This window comes from Heteronotia binoei, chromosome 6 (assembly GCF_032191835.1).
Source record: "Heteronotia binoei isolate CCM8104 ecotype False Entrance Well chromosome 6, APGP_CSIRO_Hbin_v1, whole genome shotgun sequence".
Taxonomy (NCBI): Eukaryota; Metazoa; Chordata; class Lepidosauria; order Squamata; family Gekkonidae; genus Heteronotia; species Heteronotia binoei.
This window is the reverse complement of record NC_083228.1, coordinates 135,507,425-135,529,953: the sequence shown is the minus strand read 5'-3', so window position 1 is coordinate 135,529,953 and position 22,529 is coordinate 135,507,425. Positions and strand designations below refer to the sequence as shown.

General features: G+C 48.8%; 1 protein-coding gene across 1 annotated transcript in view; it reads left to right on the top strand.

Annotated features, from left to right (window-relative positions):
• PSMD2 (proteasome 26S subunit ubiquitin receptor, non-ATPase 2) overlaps positions 1–22,529 on the top strand; it is a 45,650-nt gene that overhangs the window by 6,504 nt on the left and 16,617 nt on the right. Inside the window, exons 5-10 of the mRNA XM_060242606.1 lie at positions 2,416–2,640; positions 6,618–6,776; positions 10,514–10,658; positions 13,142–13,202; positions 15,864–16,010; positions 19,867–19,973. Of these exons, the coding sequence (XP_060098589.1) occupies positions 2,416–2,640; positions 6,618–6,776; positions 10,514–10,658; positions 13,142–13,202; positions 15,864–16,010; positions 19,867–19,973 (844 nt within the window). The remainder of the gene's footprint in view (positions 1–2,415; positions 2,641–6,617; positions 6,777–10,513; positions 10,659–13,141; positions 13,203–15,863; positions 16,011–19,866; positions 19,974–22,529) is intronic.

The window sequence follows — 22,529 nt, the reverse complement described above, 5'->3', positions numbered from 1 at the left end:
GAGGAGCACAGCTGATTGCCTTCCGCCTTGTAACCTGATCCACGCAGCCCCCACTTTCTCGCCTGGCAAAACCTTTCCACGTTAATTTCATTTGCAATAGCTTCCGAACGTTGCTGCCGTAAAGGGTGCTTTATATGTACATGCGCGCGCGTGCGCACGTGGAAGTCATGGCCACCTCTGGTGACTGACCCCTACTGGGGGCCTGGAGGACATTTAAGGAGGCAGCTGAATGAAGCCTGCCTCTGACTCCTGGTATTCCAAGGAGGTCTCCGACCCCAAGTATTTGCTAGAGTTTTCCCACCTTAGCTTCCAGGATCAGGCTTTTGAAGGCCAGGGCGCTGTTGTAAAGTGTTTTTTGGAGCTGTAGCTGACCATCTGATGTGAAACAACTTCCTCTTACAAACTTATCCATCCTGAGCACGTGTGCAGCCCGTGTTCCCCGAAGCCAGAGCTGAAGTCCAAGGCAGGATGTTCTCTGTCTGACCATGGGAGTTCTGAGAGAGCAGTGACACAGAATCCTTGGGGGGCTAGGTTCTTGCGCGCAGACGTTGTCTGGGTCTAGCAAATGCAGAACCTGGCAGTTACGTGAGGATTTTGTACGGCTACGGATGGCTTCGTGGCCCTTTAGGTCCCTTGGATAGCATCCTCCTTCCCTTTGCATCCCTTGGCTAAGCATATGCCCCTAATGCCCATTGTATGTTTTTTTTTTCTCTCCCCCAACATGATTAACACTTTGAAAGCTTGGTTATTGGCAGAGGAATATTGAAGGAATACACGCACTCTCTCATGCAAATAGATTCAAGTGGGTAGCCGCGTTGGCCTGAAGCAATAGAACAGGGTTGGAGTCCAGTGGCCCCTTTAAGGCCAACAAAGTTTGATTCTGGGTGTAAGCTTTCGTGTGTGTGCATGTGGGAGCTTATACCCAGCATCAAACTTTGTTGGACTTAAACAAAGAGAGCCGGTTTGGTGTAGTGGTGAAGTGTGCGGACTCTTATCTGAGAGAGCCGGGTTTGATTCCCCACTCCTCCTCTTGCACCTGCTGAAATGGCCTTGGGTCAGCTTTCACAGGAAATGTCCTTGAAAGGGCAGCTGCTGTAAAAAGCTCTCTCAGCCCCACCTACCTCACAGGGTATCTGGTGTGTGTGTGTGTGGGGGGGGAAGGTAGAGGAGATTGTGACCGCTCTGAGACTCTCAGATTCAGAGTATAGAAGAAGAAGATGATATTGGATTTATATCCCGCCCTCCACTCCGAAGAGTCTCAGAGTGGCTCACAATCTCCTTTACCTTCCCCCCCCAACAGACACCCTGTGAGGTAGATGAAGATATTGGATTTATATCCCGCCCTCCACTCCGAAGAGTCTCAGAGCGGCTCACAATCGCCTTTACCTTCCTCCCCCACAACAGACACCCTGTGAGGTAGATGAAGATATTGGATTTATATCCCGCCCTCCACTCCGAAGAGTCTCAGAGCGGCTCATAATCTCCTTTCCCTTCCTCCCCCACAACAGACACCCTGTGAGGTAGATGAAGACATTGGATTTATATTCTGCCCTCCACTCCAAAGAGTCACAGAGCAGCTCACAATCTCCTTTCCCTTCCTCCCCCACAACAGACACCCTGTGAGGTAGATGAAGACATTGGATTTATATTCTGCCCTCCACTCCAAAGAGTCACAGAGCAGCTCACAATCTCCTTTCCCTCCCTCCCCCACAACAGACACCCTGTGAGGTGAATGGGGCTGGAGAGGGCTCTCCCAGCAGCTGCCCTTTCAAAGACAACTCCTGCCAGAGCTATGGCTGACCCAAGGCCATTCCAGCAGGTGCAAGTGGAGGAGTGGGGAATCGAACCCGGTTCTCCCAGATAAGAGTCTGCTCACTTAACCGCTACACCAAACTGGCTCTCTTTGTTTAAGTCCAACAAAGTTTGATGCTGGGTTGGGTATAAGCTCTCACATGCACACACACGAAAGCTTACACCCAGAATCAAACTTTGTTGGTCTTAAAGGGGCCACATAGGGAGGGATATAAATCCCATTTTTTCTTAAACTTTGTTGTACACACATGAGAGCTTATACCCAGAATAAAACTTGGTTGGACTCAAAACCTTTGTTGTGTGCGTTCCCTTATATTCTTGTTGGAGAGTGGGGACTGGGTGTAGAAAGCATGGGGGAATTTTTATGACTGCTGGGTTACAATACAGTCTCTTTGAAGGCTGCCTTACAAAGTACCTGTTCTCGTCCTTCTTGGAAACACTTTTTTGCAGCGGCGTCGCTGACGTTGTTGCCCTTGGAACGTCGTCCGTGGTGATAAAAACCCAGCAACTTGGCTGTTGCTTTCCGCCCTGCTAAATTTGTCCTGCAGCCCTGGGTTTAGCATGGTTCTCTCGTGATAGCCTGCACTTCCTCTGTCTCCGCAGGCACCTTGCCGGTGAGGTGGCCAAGGAGTGGCAGGAGATCGACGAGGCAGACAAGACCCAGAGGGACACGCTTCTGACCCTGGTGAAGGAGATTGTGCCGTACAACATGGCCCACAACGCAGAGCACGAGGCCTGTGACCTGCTCATGGAGATCGAGCAGATGGACATGCTGGAGGAGTACATTGACGACAACGCCTATGCCAAAGTCTGTCTTTATCTGACCAGGTGAGAGAGCCGCGCCGAGGTTGTGCGTGCGCGCACGTGTGGGAGATGTGAACTGCTGCTACATGAGTGAATGGAGACTGGAGCGGATTGAGTCGAGCTATTCAGGACTCTGCTGTTCTGGTACTTCACTCGAAGATGCTGATTCCTGCGTATAGTACAGCAAATCACATTTAAACTCCTTTGGTTGGCAAACTGGACCGCAGTTTACGTTTGGTTGGCAAACTGGCCCGCAATTTACGCTGCGTTAAACAGCATCATCTGCTTACAGCAATCTGGTTAGAATCATAGAATTTGGAAGGGTCATCTAATTCAGCACAATGCAGGAAACTCACAATGCAGGAAACTCACAAATACCTCCCCCTAAATTCACAGGGTCTTCATTGCTGTCAGAGGGCCATCTAGCCTCTGTTTAAAAACATCCAAGGAAGGAGAGCCCGCCACCTCCCGAGGAAGCCTGTTCCGCTGAGGAACCGGTTTAACATGCTTGTGGTGGGGCAAAAGGTTTTGCCTCAGGGCAAAGGCCTAGGGAAGAGAAATATGGCGTCCTGAAGAGAGGGGGACATTGGGCATAAGTGTGATGTGGCAGAACGTAAAAGGCTGATGTGGGGGTGTGTGTGCAAGCTAAAGGCAGTGTCAGGTGCAAGTCCTTGACAATGGTTAGGCTTTGGATTTGTGTGTTCAGCAACAGCCAAGGGGTTTTCTTGTCAGTATTGTCATTGCTAATGAATGGTCAGTATCCACATATATGAACATATGAAGCTGCCTTATACTGAATCAGACCCTTGGTCCATCAAAGTCAGTATTGTCTTCTCAGACTGGCAGCGGCTCTCCAGGGTCTCAAGCGGAGGTTTTTCACACCTATTTGCTGGACCCTTTATTGGAGATGCCAGGGATTGAACCTGGGACCTTCTGCTTCCCAGGCAGATGCTCTACCACTCAGCCACCGTCCCTCCCCAATAATTACTTATGTCCAGGGCTTTTTTTGAGCAGGAACGCAGTTCTGGCTGGCTTGGCATTAGGGGGTGTGGCCTAATATGAAAATGAGTTCCTGCTGGACCTTTTGTACAAAAAAGGCCCTGCTTATATCTATTTACATATTCACTTATTCATGTATTCATATATTTTCACCTGTATTGTTTCATATAGTTATGTATGTAACTATCATCTGTTTATGAGTGTATTAATCTCTGTCTTTTGAGATTATATATATATATATATATATATATATATAGTATGTATTCATTATGGTTTTATAACGGGGGTGGCTAAACTTGCTTAACATAAGAGCCACACAGAATAAATGTCAGATGTTTGAGAGCCACAGGACAGGAAGGGTGGTAAGAAAGGGTTGTAGTGTGTGCATGCAAGACAGGGGGAAAAAGCAAATAGATGGGAGAGGGAGGGAGAGGTAGAAAGAAAGCAACTTTAACTTAAAATGCATTCTCCAAGCTAGCTTCGCTTGGAGAAGTGATTTAAAAGACAAATGCCAAGTGGGCAGTGGGGGCCTCAAGAGCCACACACTATGTGTGAAAGAGCCACAGTTTGGCCACCCCTGTTCTATAATATAATGTAGGATAGTATGGGGCCTCAATAGAGGGGAGATTCTTGTGGGAAGCCTGGGCCTAATCTTGTCTCCCTGGGAATGAGAGGTAGGGACCAACGGAAAGATGTCTGCAGAACTGGAATGCAACCTTGTGGAAAAGCAACACTGTGGTCTGGGAATTAATTCAGAGACTTTTAGGCCAGAGAATTGATGAGCCGTTAACCTGTAACCTGTATCTGAACTGTGATTCTCAGTTATTATTAGTCTGCCAGGATGACAGTCTTCCATGCACATGCTACAAGCGTTTGCTAAATGATTCTTCATTGAAAGCTTCTTTTGCATTTACTCAAGAAGTCTTGTGACAGATTTTGGGCAAAAACGTACACAGGGAAGGAATGGAGAGCTTTAGCACTTGGCTTTGAAACAGGCCTTCGCTTTCCAGCATTCATGATTCTGGCTCTGTTTTCTGCAGCAGTCGGGTTGCTGCAGGCAGAGTGTTAGCTAAATGCTTAGTTCAGGGGCGTCGAACTCATTTGTTATAAGGGCCAGATCTGACATAAATGAGACCTTGTCACGTGCATCGTAAGATGTAGTGCCATGTAGTGGAAATATGATTTTTATAAAGGACGCAGACAAAAACAAAGTGGTTTTTTTAAAAACTTTAAATAAAACATGCTTAAAATATTAGCACTCTTGCAATATTGTGGTCAGTATCAAAGCAAGTTCTCCCCCCCCCCCCCTACTTCCTCCCCAAGAAAGGAACCTCAGCCAATGGGGGAAATAGAGGCTTTGCTCTATAACTTCTGTGCAGTTGGGAAATCCTGGCAAAGGAAGCTGTGACACAGAAGCAAGAGAGAAGGAAGCAGACTTGCTCGCGGGCCTGATAGGAGCCCTCTGCGGGCCTGATGTGGCCCCTGGGCCTCATGTTTGACACCCCTGGCTTAGCCGAGGCTTCTCTGGTTCAGTGTGACAGTGTGGAGGGGGTGACTTTCAGCGGAAAAGTAGTATATGGGAAGAGGAACGCGCAGCCTCTTCTCTTTCTTTGCTTGGCAACTTTATGTTCCTTAGTTGAGGTTCCTGGTTTGTTAACAATGCAGCAACAAATGTGTCTGTGTATGGGAGGGGGACTGGTAGATACAGGGAGGTACAAGGATCCCTCTTCCCTCTCTAACTCACTTCTGTATCATTCTCCATCTGGGACACCGTTTTGCAGCCGTGAATCAGCAGACAGGCATTCAGAAATGAAAGTTGGCCAGCATTTGGGGCCCGAAGGTGTCTTAGTGGGAGGAGGAGGAGGAAGAAGAAGAAAGATTTATACTTCAGAGCGGCTTACAATCTCCTATATCTTCTCCCCCCACAACAGACACCCTGTGAGGTGGGTGGGGTGAGAGGGCTCTCACAGCAGCTGCCCTTTCAAGGACAACTCCTGTGAGAGCAATGGCTGACCCGAGGCCATTCCAGCAGGTGCAAGTGGAGGAGTGGGGAATCAAACCCGGTTCTCCCAGATAAGAGTCCGCACACTTCACCACTACACCAAACTGGTGTAGAGAGTTGCTGTGTCGCTCTGCAGTAGAAGAGCTAGCTCTGAGCCCAGCAGCACCTTCGAGACAAGGAAGATTTCTGGAGTATGAGCTCTCGATGGAACAGATCTTTGACTCTTGAAAACTCATGCCCTGGAAACTTCATTGGTCTCTAAGGTACTGTTGGACTCGAATCTAAGCAGATAGAAGGTAGCAAATTGCTTGTGCTGGAGGGTAGACCAAGGTCTGGGCTGCAGACTGCTGACCCGTGCCACCTGAATCCCTCTGAATTTTTTTCCTGCGGTATCATAGAGTTATAGAGTTGGAAGGGGATCTCCAGGGTCATCTAGTCCAACCCCCTGCACAATGCAGAAAGTTCACAAATATCTCCTTCCACACACCCCCAATGGCCTCTGTTCCATGCCCAGAAGATGGCAAAAATCTCCAGGATCCTTTGCCATTTATGCCAGACTGGCTCGGATTAAAATTGCTGACTGACCCCAAAGTAGCAAACAGCATTTCCCTGGGCTTGTAAGAAAGGGCCACAAGAACTGAGCACTGATGCAACCCTTCCTGCCCTCATGATCCGCCTACCTCTCAGAATCGGCATTGCTGTCAGATGGCCATCAAACCTCTGCTTAAAAGCCTCCAAGGAAGGAGGGCCCACCACCTCCTGAGGAGGTACCATATGAGACCTTCTTGCTGCTGTCCTAAAGTAGCTGTTTGTGGTGTTGAGGTGGATCTATCCCGTTGTTAGCAAACAGGTAGACAGAATGGGAGAGTTTTGACTTTGTCAAACACTGATGGCAAATACTTGGTCTTGGCTGCAGGTAAGTGTTACCTGAGTGCGTGGGCTTGTTTGACCGCAGTGTTAGCACTAACCAGACTTTGTCCCTTCTCTATGTCTCCTGAAGCTGTGTTAGCTACGTCCCTGAGCCCGAAAACTCTGCCCTTCTTCGCTGTGCCCTCAGCATCTTTCGCAAGTTCAACCGCTACCCAGAAGCCCTGCGCCTGGCCCTCATGCTGAATGACATGGAACTGGCAGAGAACATCTTCATCTCCTGCAAAGATGTGTACGTGGGGCTTTTATTTGGAGCGGGTACTTCCACTGAGGTCCAGGGGATTGAGTGTTGTGAGAAAGGGGAGTAAGCAGAAGGAAATATGATGGCTCTTTCCTTCTTTCCCCAGGGGACCAGGAGTGGGAGGAGCCTCAGCCAATAAAAGGAAGAGAGGCTTGACTCAGTAGTTCTGCTGTGCGATTGAGAGAGCCTGGCAAAGCAAGCTCTCCTTCCCCCCCCTTCCTCCCCAAGGGAGGAGCCTCAGCCAATGGAGAAAATAGAGGCTTTGCTCTGTAGCTCCTGTGCGATTGAGCAAGCCTGGCAAAGCAAGCTGTGAGGCAGAAGGAAGCAAGAGAGAGGGAGAAGGAAGCAGATGACAGCCAGTTGCTCGGGGGCCTGATAGGAGCCCTCCGGGGGGCCTAATCCAGACCTCGTGCTGCATGTTTGACACCCCTGCTCTAGAATGAGAGATCAATATTTACGAAGTCTACACAGAATTCTACTTGGATCTGTTCATTGGGGCTTACTTTCAGGAAGCTGACCTTTCCTTTCCATCATCTTCTGTTGGTTCCTGGTTGACCTCCTAAGAAAGATTGGGGGGGAGGGGCTAGAGACCTGGCAGCTTGTCTTAGCATGTCAGTATGATGGTAGAACAGAGAAGGAATCAAAGAGGGCTAATAGAGAACGACGGGTCAGGCAGAAGGCTGATATTGGTTTGCTGTAGAGCCACTGGCCAGTGCGTGACCAGCGGTCTGGTGGGGAGAGAGTTGACAAAGAGATCTTTTGTTCTCTCTCTCCCCAAGTACCAGAACTCGAGGGCATTCAAGAAAGCTGATGGGCAGTAGGTTCAGGACGGACAAAAGGAAGTGCTACTTTGCACGGAGAGTGGTAAAAATGCGGAATTCGCTGCCAGAGGAATAAACAGTTTTCAAAGGGGATTAGAATAAATTCACGGAAGATGAGTCTCTCATTGGCTACTAGCCGTGGTGGCTGAGGGAAACCTTTCCAGTTTAGTAACGCCATCACACAAAAGGGCCTTTTCTATGGCCTGATGCAATATTTTCCCATCTGCAGTCGTAGAAGGCCGTTATAGAAAGGTGCCAGTGTTGTCCTTGTTGAACAGGTAAAGTGGAGACGATTGACCGTGTTCTGCCTGAGTGTGGACTATATAAAAGCATACGTGCTGAGCGTATTCGTCCTTTGCTAGAGAGACGCCAGGGCCTTTTTCGAGTCCAAAACTAGAAATACATTGTTAGCAGACCCTAATCCCCCATTTACGTATGATTGCGCCAGATTTCTGGTGGCAGCCAGGAGAATTTGGGATGATTTTTGGAAAGGAGGGACCTCGAAGTTGACCATTTTTATCTTTTCTGAATATTTTAAAATTTTTTGTAAAGCTCCCTTTTTCGAATATTTTTATGCTACTGTAACAACCGTGCCTCAACGTTTGACTGCTTTGTACGTTGGATTTTTAGTGGTGATGTACTGTAATAAATTGGAATCCTCTGAATCCTAGAGCCGGGAGACAACGTCCGGGGAAGGCCTCGGCCTCTGTATTCTGCTGTTGGCCCTTCAGAGGAACTGGTTGGCCTCTGCTAGTCTGAATACTGACCTGGACGGACCAGATATCTGATTCAGTATGAGACAGCATCGTATATTCAACAAAGACCACAGCTGTAATTTCTCTGTAAACCCAAAGGAAGGTCTGGGCTTCCTGCCGCGCTTTTAGTCAGTGGCTGAATGTGACATTCTGCTACTGATTAAGATTTTTCGGATGACTCAAAGGTGGGAAGAGCTCCTGGAAGCTTCAGTGAGCCCGCTTCTTGTCCTCATACCCCCCCCCCCCTTAAGGCTCAGGGTGGGTTACAACAATTTAAAACAGTTAAACCAAACTTAAAACACACTTTTCCTGCACGGAGTCCAGTAGACCAGTGGTCCCCCACCGTTTTGGCACCAGGGACTGGTTTTGTGGAAGACAATTTTTCTATGGACCAGGGTGGGGTGCGATGGTTTTGGGATGATACAGTTGTGCACTTTATTTTGGTGTGGTGGTGAAGTGCGTGGACTCTTATCTGGGAGAACCAGGTTTGACTCCCCACTCCTCCACTTGCAGCTGCTGGAGTGGCCTTGGGTCAGCCAGAGCTCTTGCAGAGTTGTCCTTGAAAGGGCAGCTGCTGGGTGAGTCCTCTCAGCCCCACCCACCTCACCGGGTGTCTGTTGTGGGGGAGGAAGGGAAAGGAGATTGTAAGCCGCTCTGAGACTCTGTGGAGTGGAGGGCGGGATATAAATCTAATATCTTCATCTACCTCACAGGGTGTCTGTTGTGGGGGAGGAAGGTAAAGGTGATTGTGAGCCGCTCTGAGACTCTTCGGAGTGGAGGGCGGGATATAAATCCAATATCTTCATCCAGCTCACAGGGTGTCTGTTGTGGGGGAGGAAGGTAAAGGAGATTGTGAGCCGCTCTGAGACTCTTCGGAGTGGAGGGCAGGATATAAATCCTATATCTTCATCTACCTCACAGGGTGTCTGTTGTGGGGGAGGAAGGGAAAGGAGATTGTGAGCCGCTCTGAGACTCTTCGGAGTGGAGGGCAGGATATAAATCCTATATCTTCATCTACCTCACAGGGTGTCTGTTGTGGGGGAGGAAGGTAAAGGAGATTGTGAGCCGCTCTGAGACTCTTCGGAGTGGAGGGCGGGATATAAATCCAATATCTTCATCTACCTCACAGGGTGTCTGTTGTGGGGGAGGAAGGGAAAGGAGATTGTGAGCCGTTCTGAGATTTCGAGTGAAGGAAAGGAAAGGTTCCCCTGTGCAAGCACCAGTCGTTTCCGACTCGGGTGACGTTGCTTTCATGTTTTCATGGCAGACTTTTTATGGGGTGGTTTGCCATTGCCTTCCCCAGTCTTTTACACTTTCCCCCCTGCAAGTTGGGTACTCATTTTACCGACCTCGAAAGGGTGGAAGGCTGAGTCATCCTTTGGCTGGCTACCTGAATCCAGCTTCCTCCAGAATCGATCTCAGGTCGTGAGCAGAGAGTTCAGACCCACAGTACTGCAGTACTGCTGCTTTATCACTCTGTGCCACGGGGCCACTCTTAAGAACATAAGAGAAGCCATGTTGGATCAGGCCAACGGCCCATCCAGTCCAACACTCTGTGTCACACAGTGGCAAAAAATTTTATATATACACCCACACTGTGGCTAATAGCCACTGATGGACCTGTGCTGCATATTTTTATCTAAACCCCTCTTGAAGGTGGCTATACTTGTGGCCGCCACCACCTCCTGTGAATTCCACATGTTAATCACCCTTTGGGTGAAGAAGTACTTCCTTTTATCCATTTTAACCTGTCTGCTCAGCAATTTCATCGAATGCCCATGAGTTCTTGTATTGTGAGAAAGGGAGAAAAGTACTTCTTTCTCTACTCTTGAGTGGAGAGCAGGATATAATTCCAGTGTCGTCGTCTTATTACTACATTGTAATGTATAATGAAATAATGATACAACTCATGGTCCGGTTTCTAACAGGCCATGGGCTGGTACTTGTCCACGGTTCAGAGGTTGGGGACCGCTTTAGTAGACCAACAATATTTTCAGGGTATGGGCTTTTGAGAGTCGAAGCCCCTTTTGTCGAATTGACACAGTCCCCAAATCTGGTTGGTCTCTATGGTGCTGCTGGACTGGAATCTACCTCTTCTGCCACTGACCAGCACGGCTCCCCTCTGAAACCGTTTTCCTGCTCTGTTTCGCAGCGTCGTTCAAAAGCAGATGGCCTTCATGCTGGGCCGCCACGGAGTCTTCCTGGAGCTCAGCGAGGATGTGGAAGAGTACGAGGATCTCACTGAAATCATGTCCAACGTCCAGCTGAACAGTAACTTTCTGGCCCTGGCCAGGGAGGTAAGTTCCCCCCTGGGCCGCTGCTGTTGGTGAATGCCGCTGTTGGATTATGAAGGGGTATAGCTATATGCGGGGCTTTTTTTTGTAGCAGGAACTCCTTTGCATATTAGGCCACACACCCCTGATGCAGCCAATCATCTAAGGACTTACAGGGCTCTTCCTACAGGGCCTACTGTAAGCTCCAGGAGGATTGGCTACATCAGGGAGGTGTAGCCTAATATGCAAAGGAGTTCCTGCTACACAAAAAGCCCTGGCTATATAGAACATATGAAGCTGCCTTCTACTGAATCAGACTCTCAAAGGTCCATCAAAGTCAGTATTGTCTACTCAGACTGGCAGCGGCTCTCCAGAGTCTCAAGGTGAGGTTTTTCATGCCTACTGCGTGGACCCTTTTGAGTTGGAGATGCCGGGGATTGAACCTGGGACCTTCTGCTTACCAAGCAGATGCTCTACCAGTGGTAGAGCTACTGTCCCTCCCCGGTAGGGTAGCTCTTAGATGGCACATTTAGGATAGCGGCACGGATGAATGCTGATCGAAAGCCAGGTTAGTTGTAGATGAGCCGAGAATGCTTTTTGGAGCAATAGGGTGGAACTCTTGCTTGATGTTTACCATGCTAGAGCTAGGAAACAACTGAAATGAAATGTTCTTCCCTAGTAGCCATGTCTTCCATTTTATGACAAGTGGGACATGTGTGTAGGTGGGTGTCACGTTCCCATACTGGATCTCTGTTGCTGCCGTTAGGGCCTGCTAGCGTGAAGGGCAAGGGCAGGTTTTGCTCTTCCTGCAAACCAACAAGGTAATCTAGAGCAGGCATCCCCAGCCTTCTCAAGGGGGCTGGGAAAGATGACGATGAAGAAGAAGATATTGGATTTATATCCCGTCCTGTACTTTGAATCTCAGAGTCTCAGAGTGGTCACAATCTCCTATATCTCCTCCCTCCCTGCAACAGACACCCTGTGAGGTAGGTGGGGTAAGAGAACTTTTACAGCAGCTGCCCTTTCAAGGACAACTGCTATGAAAGCGATGGCTGACCCAAGGCTATTCCAGCAGGTGCAAGTGGAGGAGGCTGCTGTTGCCATGCACTGTGTCTTGCTCAGTTCCCCTGGCTCTGGCTGCCACTGAGAGCCAGTTTGGTGTAGTGGTTAAATGTGCAGACTCTTATCTGAGAGAACCGGGTTTGATTCCCCACTCCTCCACTTGCAGCTGCTGGAATGGCCTTGGGTCAGCCATAGTTCTGGCAGAGCCAGTTTGGTGTAGTGGTTAAGTGTGCGGACTCTTATCTAGAAGAACCGGGTTTGATTCCCCACTCCTCCACTTGCACCTGCTAGAATGGCCTTGGGTCAGCCGTAGCTGTGGCAGAGGTTGTCCTTGAAAGGGCGGCTGCTATGAGAGCCCTCTCAGCCCCACCCACCTCATAGGGTGTCTGTTGTGGGGGAGGAAGGGAAAGGAGATTGTGAGCCGCTCTGAGACTCTTCGGAGTGGAGGGCGGGATATAAATCCAATATCATCTTCTTCTTTGACGACACTTTGTCGGCTCAGCCGTGGCCCAGAAAAGGGGGAGGGGAAGGAAAGCAGACTGCGACCTGGAGGTCCACCTGGAAGATGCCTGATGATGCCTCCGGAGAGCAAGCAGAAGCTCTTTTATGGGACAGGCTTCCTCCTCGGGAGGTGGTGGGCTCTCCTTCCTTGGAGGTTTTTAAACAGAGGCTGGATGGCCATCTGACAGCAATGAAGATCCTGTGAATTTAGGGGGAGGTATTTGTGAGTTTCCTGCATTGTGCAGGGGGTTGGACTAGGTGACCTTGGAGGTCCCTTCCAACTCTATAATTCGGGGAGGGTGGGGGGGCGAGGCGACACGGGTAATGGCGGACGCTTGAAGAAGAGTCTCCCGGCTAACTGTCCCCTTGCGCTCCCCCCGCTCCTGTCCATCGCGCTGATTTCAATTGGGTATGGGCAAACGAAGCGTCGGAAACTCTACGGCAGCTAAAAAAACCTCTTCCACAACACAAAAGGTACTGACCTTCCCTCCAGCGAGCCCTGTAGCTCCCGCTCCTTCTCCTGGGCCTTCTAGCCTCTTAAAAATGGCATCCGGCTCCTCCTCCAACCCAGATGAAAGCTCTCTACTAACTTCCCAAACATTCCCTGCTGTTATAACACGTTTGGAAGAGACCATGGGGGATAAAATCTCCAATGCAATCGCCCCCATTCAATCTGAGCCAACTCTACGATTCTGTGAGACTTTGGGAAGCAGCTGGGCTCACCTTGACCGCGGTTATTTAAAAGAGGCTCCCAGAAGCCTCGCAGCAAACTTCATCGTGGTGTTCTGTTACTGCGGGGAGGGAGCGCTGAGTCAGAGGAATCGTTGGCCTTGCTTACCCGGCAGCTACTGTGTGTCTAGAGACGCATCTTGGGAGCGGAGAGTTGGCACGAGGCTGTCCAATGCACATGGCGGAAAACGTGTAACTCCTTCTTTTCCTTCCAGCTGGACATCATGGAGCCCAAGGTGCCAGACGACATTTATAAAACTCATCTAGAAAACAACCGTAAGTCCAAGCAGTGGGGCGTGGTGGCTTCAGATATATCGGGAGCTCAATCCTGGATTGTTATGACTCCTGGTTTGGCTCACAAAGCGCATTGATGGTGGAGGCTGTGTCTGATTCCAGGCACCCCTGAATCCGGGTTCCTAGTGTACAGGGACCCCCAGTCCTTTGAAACGCTCTTTACACATGCATGAACTCAGCAGGCTTTTTCTTGTTTGGGGTAAGAGGGAGTAAGACATTCTTTCCTACAAATTTCTTCCAAGCGGGTGGTCTCTGCATCAGGGTTTTGAAACGGTTTGCAAGCGTGGTGGGGGAGAACAATCCAAAGAAGAAATCTGGGAACACTAGTTTGCATGGGAGCTGCGAGACTAGAACGCTCAGCCCCTTTAGTGGGTCTGTCTCTGTAGTGCCGTTCAGCCGCTTGACTGGATGGGCAGGTGGACTGAACAGAAGAACATAAGAGAAGGCCTGTTGGATCAGGCCAATGGCCCATCCAGTCCAACACTCTGTGTCACATGAGAACATAAGAGAAGCCCTGTTGGATCAGACCAATGGCCCATCTAGTCCAACACTCTGTGTCACATGAGAACATAAGAGAAGCCCTGTTGGATCAGACCAATGGCCCATCCAGTCCAACACTCTGTGTCACATGAGAACATAAGAGAAGCCCTGTTGGATCAGACCAATGGCCCATCCAGTCCAACACTCTGTGTCACATAAGAACATAAGAGAAGCCATGTTGGATCAGGCCAATGGCCCATCCAGTCCAACACTCTGTGTCACATGAGAACATAAGAGAAGCCATGTTGGATCAGGCCAATGGCCCATCCAGTCCAACACTCTGTGTCACATGAGAACATAACAGAAGCCATGTTGGATCAGGCCAGTGGCCCATCCAGTCCAACACTCTGTGTCACAGAAGAACATAAGAGAAGCCCTGTTGGATCAGACCAGTGGCCCATCCAGTCCAACACTCTGTGTCACAGAAGAACATAAGAGAAGCCATGTTGGATCAGGCCAGTGGCCCATCCAGTCCAACACTCTGTGTCACAGAAGAACATATAAGAAGCCCTGTTGGATCAGGCCAGTGGCCCATCCAGTCCAACACTCTGTGTCACATAAGAACATAAGAGAAGCCATGTTGGATCAGGCCAATGGCCCCTCCAGTCCAACACTCTGTGTCACAGAAGAACATAAGAGAAGCCATGTTGGATCAGGCCAGTGGCCCCTCCAGTCCAACACTCTGTGTCACAGAAGAATGTAAGAGAAGCCCTGCTGGATCAGGCCAGTGGCCCATCCAGTCCAACACTCTGTGTCACATAAGAGCATAAGAGAAGCCCTGTTGGATCAGGCCAATGGCCCATCCAGTCCAACACTCTGTGTCACATAAGAACAGAAGAGAAGCCATGTTGGATCAGGCCAATGGCCCATCCAGTCCAACACTCTGTGTCACAGAAGAACATAAGAGAAGCCCTGTTGGATCAGACCAGTGGCCCATCCAGTCCAACACTCTGTGTCACAGAAGAACATAAGAGAAGCCATGTTGGATCAGGCCAGTGGCCCATCCAGTCCAACACTCTGTGTCACATAAGAACATAAGAGAAGCCATGTTGGATCAGGCCAATGGCCCCTCCAGTCCAACACTCTGTGTCACAGAAGAACATAAGAGAAGCCATGTTGGATCAGGCCAGTGGCCCCTCCAGTCCAACACTCTGTGTCACATAAAAGCATAAGAGAAACAATGCTGGATCAGGCCAATGGCCCATTCAGTCCAACACTCTGTGTCACAGAAGAACATAAGAGAAGCCCTGTTGAATCAGGCCAATGGCCCATCCAGTCCAACACTCTGTGTCACACAGTGGCCAAAAAAATTATTTATACACACGCACACACACACACACTGTGGCTAATAGCCACTGATGGACCTCTGCTCCATATTTTTATCTAACCCCCTCTTGAAGCTGGCTATGCTTGTAGCCGCCACCACCTCCTGTGGCAGTGAATTCCACATGTTAATCACCCTTTGGATGAAGAAGTACCTCCTTTTATCCTGCTGTCAACAAAGCAACTTGATCCAGGGCAGTGCCTTTAAATGCTTCTTGCTGTCATTGGTCAGCTCATTTCCAGACAGGCCTTGCTGCATACCACCTGCGACCAATTGGTTGCCTGTACACCAAATTAGCACCTTGGGCTAGTTTAATCTGTCCCCCCAGGACCATACAAATTAAAGGAGATTCAATTCTAAAGGTAAGGGATCTATTCATAAGTTTTAAGAAATTGACTAGCTTGGAGAGCGGACACAACATTCAAAGGTGAGGTTCTAATTCAAGGGTCCTCAACTTTTTCAAGCCTGGGGGCGCCTTTGGAAGTGTGACGCAGGGTGGTGGGCACAACTGCAAATTGGGGCACAACACACAGAGGAAGCCCAAGTGCAGGGGACTATAAGAGTAATTTTTTTTAAAATAAACTAGGCAAGAAGAGTGTGAGAGAGGATAAAACCAACACTCTTTGGCAGATGCAGCTGGAACAATATTGTTTTAATCTACATAGCTGATTAGCAGGACAGGGAATGGCAATTAACTTGAGGCTGGGAGAGGATAGCCTGGGACACCCGGGAGGAGTGACCGGTTCCCTGTTGCTTTTTCTTTCTCTCCCCCCCCTCAGGGTTTGGCGGCAGTGGTTCTCAGGTCGACTCCGCCCGCATGAACCTGGCCTCGTCTTTCGTGAACGGTTTCGTGAACGCCGCTTTCGGGCAGGACAAGCTGCTGACGGACGATGGCAACAAATGGCTGTATAAGAACAAGGACCACGGTGAGGTGGGAAAGGGGGCAGCTGATCCGCTCCTGGGTTTCTGGCAGGGGAGGTCAGAAGGGCTGGGATTCTTCTGGTGCCGAAGCCTAGCTGAAGGGCGCTCTGGCTAGGAACTAGTGGTGGGCAAGACCAATACAAAAGAAGTTGATGTTCTGTAATGCTCGTGGCTGAGTTAAGTCACGGAGGTAACGACTGAGTTCTGGGCTTCTTCCCTGGGCTGCAACGGCGGTGTCCTGGCTGCCTGGTAACAAGTGCAGAGGTGCTGCTGTTGCAGGCAGGGCTTTTATTGTAAGAAAAAACCCTAGAAGGAACCCATCTACATATTAGGGCACACCCCCTGACATCACCGTTTCTCTGTTTCACACAGAGCTTTTTTTTGGTAGAAAAAGCCCAGCAGGAACTCATTTGCATATCAGGCCATACACACACCCCGATGCCAAAACCAGGGGGAACTGCATTCCTGTGCGTTCCTGCTCAAAGAAAGCCCCGGTTACAGGTATCCCAGAATGCTCCGGGGCATACATGTGGCCAGTAGCATTCTCTCGGGCTAACTGGTGGATTCTGAGCCAAACGGAATGGGATCGGATGGTGGGAACCCTGTCGTTGCATCTGCTCCGTTCGCACAAAAAGCTGAAGGATTGTTACGACAGTGGCAGCGTGCAAGCAAAGGAAGCTTGAGTCCAGCGGCACCTTTAAGACCAATGTTTAATTCTGAGTGTAAGCTTTTGTGTGCTTGCACGCTTCTTCAGATACATGCGCTGGAAAGCTTATACCTGCCCCTGCACCTTTGCTGATTCCCTCCAGAGGATGCCAGCTGCTGCTCTGGGCCTGGCCATGGTGACAGGAAGCTCCGTCAGCATCCACCATGGCTGGGCTGCAGCAGCAGCAGCCAGCATCCTTCACCAGTTTGGTGTAGTTGTGAAGTGTGCGGACTCTTATCTGGGAGAACCGGGTTTGATTCCCCACTCCTCCACTTGCAGCTGCTGGAATGGCCTTGGGTCAGCCATAGCTCTTGCAGGAGTTGTCTGTTGTGGGGGAAGGAGATAAACCTGGATCTGGCAACTCTATATACCCGCCCCCCCCCCCTTCCCCTGCTGTTGACCAAGGAAGACCTGGCAACCCTAATAGCAGCCTTCCTGACCTCCGTGGGCCATTCCACAAAGTGGGAGCCACAGGAGAGAATCCAGGAGAGCCAGTTTGGTGTAGTGGTTAAGTGTGTGGACTCTTATCTGGGAGAACTGGGTTTGATTCCCCCACTCCTCCGCTTGCAGCTGATGGAATGGCCTTAGGTCAGCCAGAGCTCTCGCAGGAGTTGTCCTTGAAAGGGCAGCTGCTGGGAGAGCCCTCTCAGCCCCACCTGCCTCACAGGGTGTCTGTTGTGGTGGGGAGAAGATAAAGGAGTTTGTGACTGCTCTTGAGACTCAGAGTATAGGGTGGGATATAAATCCAATATTGTCATCTTCACCACAGTAGCTGCTTTGAACCAGCTGCTGTAGCAAAACCTCTTTAGTCACCGCACAACCCCAGTCCGCAGATTTAGATACCTGCAGATGGTGACCACGGTGGCTAAGAGCATATAGATATTTAATATCTGTATTGTGTCTATATATAATAAAACGCAGAGTACGAAGAGGTTTTTCTGCTTTGGTTTTATTAATTTTTCCTCGTTCTCTTCTGTGCCAAAAATAAAGGGGAAAGAGAGGCTTTTAAAGGTTTTTAGTTTGCCACAAACGGCTGCTAGGGGCTCTCGTGGCTCTACGGCAGACTTCAACGTGAACTGCCTCCAGGGGATAATCATGGAAAAGACGATAGTACCAGAGCTATAACCGCGAAATCTCCAAACTTGGATTGTTGAAAGGACCCCTTCTAGAGGTGGCGCACAAGTACTTTTTGGATGGAATTTGGCGCATGACTGGTGTTTTGCAAAACCGTACGATGCAATCTGAACTATGAACGGTGTTTGGTAAACTACGTATGAATTTTTGCACGAATGATATGATTAAGACCTTATTATGAATATTTATTTAAGAATTGTCTTAGCGGTATTCCTGTAGTTATTTTTTTCACGGTTCTACAGGGCTCGTTTTGTAACACCCCCCTGATGTAGCCAATCCTCCTGGAGCTTACAGGGCTCTTCGTACAGGGTCTACTGTAAGCTCCAGGAGGATTGGCTACATCAGGGGTGTGTGGCCTAATATGCAAAGGAGGTCCTGCTAGAATTCCTGACAGGGCTTTTCGTACAGGGCCTGCTGTAAGCTCCATGAGGATTGGCTACATCAGGGGTGTGTGGCCTAATATGCAAAGGAGGTCCTGCTAGAATTCCTGACAGGGCTCTTCGTACAGGGCCTGCTGTAAGCTCCAGAAGGATTGGCTACATCAGGGGTGTGTGGCCTAATATGCAAAGGAGGTCCTGCTAGAATTCCTGACAGGGCTCTTCGTACAGGGCCTGCTGTAAGCTCCAGAAGGATTGGCTACATCTGGGGTGTGTGGCCTAATATGCAAAGGAGGTCCTGCTAGAATTCCTGACAGGGCTCTTCGTACAGGGCCTGCTGTAAGCTCCAGGAGGATTGGCTACATCAGGGGGGGCGTGGCCTAATATGCAAAGGAGGTCCTGCTAGAATTCCTTACAGGGCTCTTCATACAGGGCCTGCTGGAAGCTCCAGGAGGATTGGCTACATCAGGGGGGTGCGGCCTAATATGCAAAGGAGGTCCTGCTAGAATTCCTGACAGGGCTCTTCGTACAGGGCCTGCTGGAAGCTCCATGAGGATTGGCTACATCAGGGGTGTGTGGCCTAATATGCAAAGGAGGTCTTGCTAGAATTCCTGACAGGGCTCTTCGTACAGGGCCTGCTGTAAGCTCCAGAAGGATTGGCTACATCAGGGGTGTGTGGCCTAATAAGCAAAGGAGGTCCTGCTAGAATTCCTGACAGGGCTCTTCGTACAGGGCCTGCTGTAAGCTCCAGAAGGATTGGCTACATCTGGGGTGTGTGGCCTAATATGCAAAGGAGGTCCTGCTAGAATTCCTGACAGGGCTCTTCGTACAGGGCCTGCTGTAAGCTCCAGGAGGATTGGCTACATCAGGGGGGGCGTGGCCTAATATGCAAAGGAGGTCCTGCTAGAATTCCTTACAGGGCTCTTCATACAGGGCCTGCTGGAAGCTCCAGGAGGATTGGCTACATCAGGGGTGTGTGGCCTAATATGCAAAGGAGGTCCTGCTAGAATTCCTGACAGGGCTCTTCGTACAGGGCCTGCTGGAAGCTCCAGGAGGATTGGCTACATCAGGGGGGTGCGGCCTAATATGCAAAGGAGGTCCTGCTAGAATTCCTGACAGGGCTTTTCATACAGGGCCTGCTGTAAGCTCCATGAGGATTGGCTACATCAGGGGTGTGTGGCCTAATATGCAAAGGAGGTCCTGCTAGAATTCCTGACAGGGCTCTTCGTACAGGGCCTGCTGTAAGCTCCAGAAGGATTGGCTACATCTGGGGTGTGTGGCCTAATATGCAAAGGAGGTCCTGCTAGAATTCCTGACAGGGCTCTTCGTACAGGGCCTACTGTAAGCTCCATGAGGATTGGCTACATCAGGGGTGTGTGGCCTAATATGCAAAGAAGGTCCTGCTAGAATTCCTGACAGAGCTCTTCGTACAGGGCCTGCTGTAAGCTCCATGAGGATTGGCTACATCAGGGGTGTGTGGCCTAATATGCAAAGGAGTTTTTGCTACAGAAAAAGGCCTGTAGTCCTGTTATTATCTTCTGAGTGAACTGGGCTGGGTCAGTGCGGACAGTGTCCAAGGCTGGCCATGGCTTCAACCTGCACTCTGGCTCTGATCTAAGGAGCATCTTTTCCTGTGTACCTCAGGGATGCTGAGCGCCGCGGCTTCACTGGGTATGATCCTATTATGGGATGTTGATGGGGGCCTGACGCAGATTGACAAGTACCTGTATTCTTCTGAAGACTACATCAAGGTGAGTGGCACCTTGATTGCAGGCTTCAGTATAGCTGCAACTAATATATCTAATGAGGCATGATTTATTTTTATCATTAAGTGTCAGTGCTGCCTTTGGCAAATTGCGTGAGCCGGGATTTCGTTAGAGGACAGCCTATTTAATTACTATTCCGATTGCCTATGGAAAACAACAACAGAAGCCATTTTGTCACACGATTGGTCTGCGTTACTTGCTGATTTGTACAGGAACGGCTGTCCTTTGTATTAATGGTCGTATTCCTACAACTTTCTTTATAAAAAGGTCAAGGTAGTCCCACTGTGGAAGCACCAGTTGTTTCCGACTCTGGGGTGACATGCATCACGACGTTTTCACGGCAGACTTTTCACGGGGTGGTTTGCCATTGCCTTCCCTGGTCATCTACACTTTTCTTTATAGTTGCTGTTTGGTTACTGTAAAAAGTTCCAAACGCACTTTTTTGTTTCTGTAAAAAGTTCCAAACGCAGACACATTATTTTGGTGAGATGTAATTCACTCCCAACAGCCAAATACACAGGAAGGCTTAAAGGTATTCCCCGGATTGGGGGAAAAAATTGTGCATCTGGAGCAATGGCGATCATCTCACATGAGAGCCAGTTTGATGTCATGGTTAAGTGCACGGACTCTTACCTGGGAGAACCGGGTTTGATTCCCCGCTCCTCCGCTTGCACCTGCTGGAATGGCCTTGGGTTAGCCGTACAGGAGTTGTCCTTGAAAGGGCAGCTGCTGGGAGAGTCCTCTCAGCCCCACCCACCTCACAGGGTGTCCGTTGTGGGGGGAGAAGATAAAGGAGATTGTAAACCACTCTGAAACTTGAGATTCTGAGCAGAGGGCAGGGTATAAATCCAATATCATAATCATCAGGAACAGCAGCAGCTTCTTCTCCCTTAGTTTATTGAAGCTAGGCATGATACCTCTGATGTTCATTGCTGCGGTAATTATATTATTCTAAAATTGTTGTTTTCCTGACTGACATTTTTATTAATTTTCAAGCAGGAGGGAAATTAAGGATGGGGTGGCATGGGGGGGGGGGAAGGGAAAAGGGTGAGGAAAAATATTTTAAAATACATTTCAGGGGGTTTTTTTGTTTCTCCGACTGCATATGTTTTACGTATAACTTAACCTTTAATCATATGAACAATCTCTCTATCATACCGTAAACAGTATAGACTCCACAACAGAGTCGAGTATACAATTCATAGACTCGTAACTCTTCGGTTGACTATTTTCAACCCATTTGTAGAAATGCTGACACGTTGCTTTTAAAGTTGTTGTTTTCCAATGATGTGGGATGGATGGAAGCGGTTGCTACATGTCTCAGGTATATTTTAAAGCGACCTTAGCATTGACTTGTTTGATCGATTTGCTCTAGTTTTCGTTTTGTCCGCGATTCCATCTACCGATGCTTGACGGAATTGAAAATGAAGTCAAGACTTATAGCTGCATCAGGCTTCCTGGCTGCGCCTGGGGCACTTGCTGTTGCCATGAGGATTCCCAGGGTCACTTTGCACCTGCTGAGAATTGTGAATGGCTCATCCTTGCTAGAATTCTCCGGGATAGTTAATGGGCATCTTCTGATTCCCGGGGCATGGTTGCTTGATAACATTGAAAACTCTGAACTCTTTTGATAATTCATGATCACAAAGCATATTGCACCATGTTAATGGTTGCTGGAAATATTTATGCATAAGCAAAGGACGTATTTTTGGAAACAAGTTGTGTCTTTTGCTGGTAAACCAAGGGATTTTTGAAAATTATCTAATGCTGTTGAGTGTCTTCCGTAATACAGTTAGTTCCAGAAGAATAGCCGCGTTACAACAAGACAGGTGGCTAGGTTCTGTTCCCGGGTTTATAAAGAAAGCAAAAAGCGAGACAAATAGGCCAAACTGTAAATCTTTTAACAAGTTTTAAAGTGACCTTTTAAAGTGGTTTGAAGGGTTACATCATAATCTTTTAAATTATTTTTTTCACTGTTGTAACCTTCAAGTCATCAAATTTTAACATGCAGATCCTTTGCGGGACTTTTTATAAGGTACTTTTAAGGTTGTTCTAGATGACTAAAATGTTCTGGACAATGACTGTAATAATAAACTGAACTGAACATCTGTTTTAGCTAAATAAAACAGAAGTTGAATGGCTCCTTAAAATGTAACAGCATGTATTCCAGTATGACATTTTGTGAGTCAAGAGTTCACTTCAGTGAAGAGGAAATTGTTTTCCACATATTAATAAGGGAAGTTATAGAAGGGGAGGCTGGAAGGAAAGGGAGGAGAGAAGGAAGTAGCAGTCTGCGGAGTAAGCAAGAGGACATCAGTAAGAGGTTATAGTAGGATGCAACGTGTTGAGAACAGCCCTTTACCGTATCTTCAGAGTGGCTCCAGATGAGCTTTTAGAAACTGTAATTCAGCTCCTTAGCTTGAAGCTCATGTCCCAGGTGGGTGAGGTTCTCCTTTATCCTTTTTATACAAAGGTGTGCTTTTGCTGTAGGTAAGTTTTCCATTTTATGAGAATACTTCAATTTAGGGCTCTTGCCAGTTC